The 6000-nt window shown below is 45.0% G+C and overlaps 1 protein-coding gene across 3 annotated transcripts in view; it reads right to left on the reverse strand.

Annotated features, from left to right (window-relative positions):
* PRKAR1B (protein kinase cAMP-dependent type I regulatory subunit beta) overlaps positions 1–6000 on the reverse strand; it is a 372623-nt gene that overhangs the window by 92827 nt on the left and 273796 nt on the right. For all 3 annotated transcript variants that reach the window (XM_077449057.1, XM_077449058.1, XM_077449059.1), the window contains one exon: positions 1674–1734. In XM_077449057.1, the coding sequence (XP_077305183.1) occupies positions 1674–1734 (61 nt within the window). The remainder of the gene's footprint in view (positions 1–1673; positions 1735–6000) is intronic.

Below are 6000 nucleotides of genomic sequence, written 5' to 3' on the forward strand. Positions count from 1 at the left end.
CTGCTGTCAATCAAATCCTGTGATGATGGAGAAGAAGGCAGGGCCAAGCTGCGCTGTCTGTGTCAATAGATGCAGACAGAGTGGCTCTGGAGCTAGCCCGCACTCGTGCCCCCATAGCAAGTGGCTTTCTTGCTAGGAGCCAGGACCCCAAAAAAGGATCGAGGCTGCTCTGTGCAATACTATTGCACAGAGCAGGTAAGTATAATGTGTTTATTATTTTAATTAAATAATTGACGTTTTAACCACTTAAGCCCCAGACCATTTTGCTGGCCAAAGACCAAACCACTTTTTGCGATTCGGCACTGTGTCGCTTTAACTGACAATTGCATGCAATGTCGTGCGATGTGGCTCCCAAACAAAATTGATGTCCTTTTTTTACACAAATAGAGCTTTCTTTTGGTGGTATTTGATCACCCCTGCAGTTTTTATTTTTTGCGCTATAAACAAAAAAAGAGCCACAATTTTGAAAAAAACGCATTCTTTTTTACTTTTTGCTATAATAAATATCCCCCAAAAATATATAAAAAAACATTTTTTTCCCTCAGTTTAGGCCAATACCCATTCTTCTACATATTTTTGGTTAAAAAAAAACGCAATAAGCGATTTACAAAATAGGGGATAGTTTTATGGCATTTTTATTAATAATTTTTTTTTTTTACTAGTAATGGCGGCGATCAGCGATTTTTATTGTGACTTCAAAATTATGGCGGACACATCAGACATTTTTGACACATTTTTGGGACCATTGTCATTTATACAGCAATCAGTGCTATACAAATGCACTGATTCCTGTATAAATCACACTGGCAGTGAAGGGGTTAACCACTAGGTGGCAGTGTAGGGGTCAAGTGTGTCCTAGGGGCGTGTTGCTAACTGTAGGGGGCGTGGTTGTGTTTTACACATCACTGATCTCTGCTCCAATCACAGGGAGCAGAGATCAGTGTCACTGTTGCTAGGCAGAACAGGTAGATGCTTGTTTACTTTAGCATTTCCCCGTTCGACGATCGTGGGTATCCCCGCAGCGATCGAGTCCGCGGGACCCGTGATCGGACTCACGGAGGTCCCGACTGGTATGTGTGCACGCTGCCGCACGGTGGCAAATTTAAAGGTACGTACCTGTACGCCCATTTGCCTGTCCGTGCCATTCTGCCTATGTACATTGGAGTGCGCCGGTTGCGAAGTGGTTAATAACACTTTAAAAAAAACTAACTACATGAAATGTAATATTTATTGAGAAATTAGTAGCATGTAAAAAACAAAATGCCGGGATTAAAAATGTATTGCTATTATTTTTAATAGAAATGTGAAATAAAAATAAAAACACACTAAAAGGGCACATTAAAACACACCTGCTATTTTTTATCAGATCACCAAATATCGGTAATAATCCGTGTTATTTAAGCAAGGCGAGCTGGATTATGCCCCCTCCTACTGGAAAAGCTTCGGATTCAGGACCCCACTCTTCACACATGTAAAATCATTTAGGTTTGGTGTATGAGATCAGATAGCTACCAAGAAAAACCCCAGGAACAGATGTGAGCTTACATGAACCAATAAAAGGACTAACATGCTGGACCCTCATCCAAGTTTATGTGGCTGCTGTGTGGTCTTATTGTAACTGAGCTTTCAAGGGCTCAAAGTGTTTTGTGAGACATTGAGGAAGAAATACTGACCCAAGATGGAGACCTTGCTCAGGAACTCTTCATACATCTTCCTCTTCCTCAACGTGGAGCCCTGTGACCAAAGGAAAAAGAAACAGCTTATATAAGACTATATACAAATCATTACATTTTTATTAAACTGGAATGTTTTTGCATTTTAAATGTTGCTTCAAGTGAATGTATACCTAAAACATTTCTTTCTAGTTTTGCATAGAGAGGGATAAGTTAAAGCTGAACTGAGCTGAAGAAATTGATTTTATTGCATTGTTACATTGGCCCTGCTTGGATCAGTTGGACCAAATTTGCACTCCAGCACTCTGACCCCTCTACATCCCAGATATCCCCCCCGTATTCTGACCCCTCTACGTCCCAGATATCCCCCCAGCACTCTGACCCATCTACATCCTTGATACCCCCCTGCACTCTGACCCCTCTACATCCCAGATATCCCCCCCAGGACTCTGACCCCTCTACACCCCAGATATCCCCGCAGCACTCTGATCCCTCTACACCACAGATATCCACCCAGCACTCTGACCCCTCTACACCCCAGATATCCCCCCAGCATTCTGACCCCTCTACGTCCCAGATATCCCCCCAGCACTCTGACCCCTCTACGTCCCAGATATCCCCCCAGCACTCTGACCCATCTACATCCTTGATACCCCCCTGCACTCTGACCCCTCTACACCCCAGATATCCCCCCAGCACTCTAACCCCTCTACATACCAGATATCCCCCCAACACTCTGATCCCCCTACACCCCAGATATCCCCCCAACACTCTGACCACTCTACATCCCAGATATCCCTCCAGCACTCTGACCCCCTTTACACCCCCAGATATCCCCCTAGCACTCTGACCTCTCTACAACCTAGATATTCCCCCAGCACTGTTACCATATACCATAAGATACCCCATGTATTGTGACTCCCCTACATCCCTGATACCCCCTACACTGTGGCCTCTCCATATCCCTAATACCTCTAGCAGAATAGCCACCCAAGCTACCCCCTATACACCCCAGATCCCCCCTCAGAATTGTTTTCCCCCATACGCCCTTGATATCCCCAGCACCATTATTTCATCCACGCAGTACCCCCTTTGCCAGTGGAGATACAGTGCATGAAAACTTTGTGCCCACCTCCAGCACTGGAGTCACCTATACCAATCAAGCAGGCAGAAGGAGGGGCAGAGGAGAGAGCATCCCTTCGGGCATCCCAAGCCCTTTGGTGCAAACAGTGCTGGACAGCTGAGCTCACCATGACACCATTCACAATGCTACTTCCACAAGTGGGCTCTCAGTGCTGCCGACTCTACAGCTCCCACTCCAGCTCCTACCCCACAGCTTTCGAGTCCTGAGCATTCAAGCTGCACGGTGCGGGGTCAGAGCAACACTGGCACTCCAGCCCTACCCCTCCCTGCTGGCTGTGAAATAATAAGTATCGTTCTGCACAGCATGGTGCACTGCTGTCAGCCTGCCTCCCCTGTGTATCCATCACTCTCAGTGCCATCATGGGACCCCCAATTTCGGGGCAGCGTGATCTCAAGGACCAGCTGATTTGGGGAAAGTGCAAGGGGCCCCCCATGCAGCTGGGGCCCCAGGGTAGTGCGCAGGTGTGCCCACTCATTAAGACAGCCCTGGGCCTCTAAATTGGATGAGAGGTGGGGCAATGTCATCATCTCCACCAAGCTCGATTAATGTAACTGCAACAAATCCATACCTGGGGTTCAGCACTTAATCCAGAGTTTAGTAAATAAGGTAAGTTTCACTTTGCAAAGAGTACTCAATCACGTGCAAGGAAAATAAAAAACTGTATTTTTGCTTGTACATGATTGGACAATAGAAATCAGCAGAGCTTCCTCTGAGATATAGAGCAAATGCACTTGAAGTGCGCTTGCAGTGCACAGTATATTTTCCTTTAGTAAATCAACCTCCCTGGTTTTCCCATCAATTTATGTCTAAGCCCTTGTACACACGGTCGGTTATTTCGATGGACAATGTCCGATAGGACCGTGTTGTCGGATAATCCAACCGTGTGTGGGCTCCATCAGACTGTTTCCGTCTGAGTATCCGACGGACCAAGTTTTCCAGCTGGGCTATAAAATTTTCCGACAACATGATCCGATAGGACTTTGTCCGACTGTGTGTAGAGAATTCCGATCGGACAAAGTGCCACGCATGCTCAGATCAAATTCCTAGACCAAAGCTATTGGCTACTAGCCTGAACGTAGTCCCATTGTAACGAAATTACGTCATCACGTTCTGAACGATTGGATTTTCCGACAACTTTGTCAGACCGTGTGTATGCAACAGTTTCGGACAAAATCCGTCGGACAAAATCCAACGGATTTGGTTGTCAGAATGTCCGACCGTGTGTACAAGGACTAAGTGGCAATAGTCTCTAGGACAAAGAGAAAGACACAATTAAAACCTGTCAGGGGTTATAATTCTTCCCCACTTCACCCAAAACTAAAAACAAAGGGTATTGGCTTTACAAGCACTTTAATGTGGCTTGAAATAAAGGCAAAAAGAAAAATATACAATTTATATAAATATATAATATATATATAAGAGATACCAGCACTTCATCCAAATAGAAATGCTTTGGTGTTCCACACGAACATTGCAATATTAGGTATAGTAGCCACTCAGAGGTCTTCCACAAGAGTACAGTAATTAATTAGCTAGTTTATCACACAAATGATTTGGTGGGTCACATTCTTTGAGAAAGGTGGGTTCTGACTTGCCGAAACATCAGTGTAATAAATCAGCCAATTTATAACTAAACTTTTGTGCAAGACCTCTGAGTACCTAGTATAAGTTTTGATATTGCAAAATTTGTGTAGAGCACCGAGGCATTTCTATTTTGATTGTGTGCTGGTATCTACAGTGTATATATATATATATATATATACATACACACACAGTATCTCACAAAAGTGGACTACCCCCCTCCCATACATTTTTGTAAATATTTTATCATATCTTTTCATGTGACAACGCTGAAGAAATTATACTTTGCAACAAAGTGAAGTAGTGAGTGTACAGCTTGTATAACAGTGTAAATTTGCTGTCCCCTCAAAACAACTCAACACACAGCCATTAATGTCTAAACCGCCGGCAACAAAAGTGAGTACACCCCTAAGTGAAAATGTCCAAATTGTGCCCAATTTGCCATTTTACCTCCCCGTGTCATGTGATTTGTTAGTGTTACAAAGTCTCAGGAGTGAATGGTGAGCAGGTGTGTTACATTTGGCGTTATCGCTCTCACTCTCTCATACTGGTCACTGGAAGTTCAACATGGCACCTCATAGCAAAGAACCCTCTGAGGATCTGAAAAAATTAGAATTGTTGCTCTACATAAAGATGGCCTATGCTATAAGATTGCCAAGACCCTGAAACTGAGATGCAGCATGGTGGCCAAAACCATACAGTGGTTTAACAGGACAAGTTTCACTCAGAACAGGCCTCGCCATGGTCGACCAAAGAAGTTGAGTGCACGTGCTCAGCGTCATATCCAGAAGTTGCCTTTGGGAAATAGACATATGAGTGCTGCCAGAGGTTGAAGGGGTGGGGTGTCAGCCTGTCAGTGCTCAGACCATACGCTGCACCAAATTGGTCTGCATGGTTGTCATCCCAGAAGGAAGTCTCTTCTAAAGATGATGCACAAGAAAGCCCACAAACAGTTTGCTGAAGACAAGCAGACTAAGGGCATGGATTACTGGAACCATGTCCTGTGGTCTGAGGAGACCAAGATAAACGTATTTGATTCAGATGGTGTCAAGCGTGTGTGGCGGCAACCAGATGAGGGGTACAAAGACAAGTGTGTCTTGCCTACAGTCAAGCCTGGTGGTGGGAGTGTCATGGTCTGGGGCTTCATGAGTGCTGCCGACACTTGGGAGCTACAGTTCATTGAGGGAACCATGAATGCCAACATGTACTGTGACATACTGAAGAAGAGCATGATCCCCTCCCTTCGGAGACTGGGCCGCAGGGCAGTATTCCAACATGATAACAACCCCAAACACACCACCAAGATGACTATTGCCTTGCTAAAGAAGCTGAGGATAAAGGTGATGGACTGGACAAGCATGTCTCCAAACCTAAACCCTATTGAGCATCTATGGTGCATCCTCAAATGGAAGGTGGAGGAGCGCAAGGTCTCTAACATCCACCAGCTCCGCAATGTTGTCATGGAGGAGTGGAAGAGGACTACAGTGGCAACCAGTGAAGCTCTGGTGAGCTCCATGCCCAACAGGGTTAAGGCAGAACTGGAAAATAATGGTGGCCACACAAAATATGGACAGTTTGGGCCAAATTTGGACATTTTCACCT

Source organism: Lithobates pipiens, unplaced genomic scaffold (assembly GCF_037356315.1).
Source record: "Lithobates pipiens isolate NorthernLeopardFrog02 unplaced genomic scaffold, aLitPip1_a1.2 Scaffold_22, whole genome shotgun sequence".
In the NCBI taxonomy this organism is placed as follows: Eukaryota; Metazoa; Chordata; class Amphibia; order Anura; family Ranidae; genus Lithobates; species Lithobates pipiens.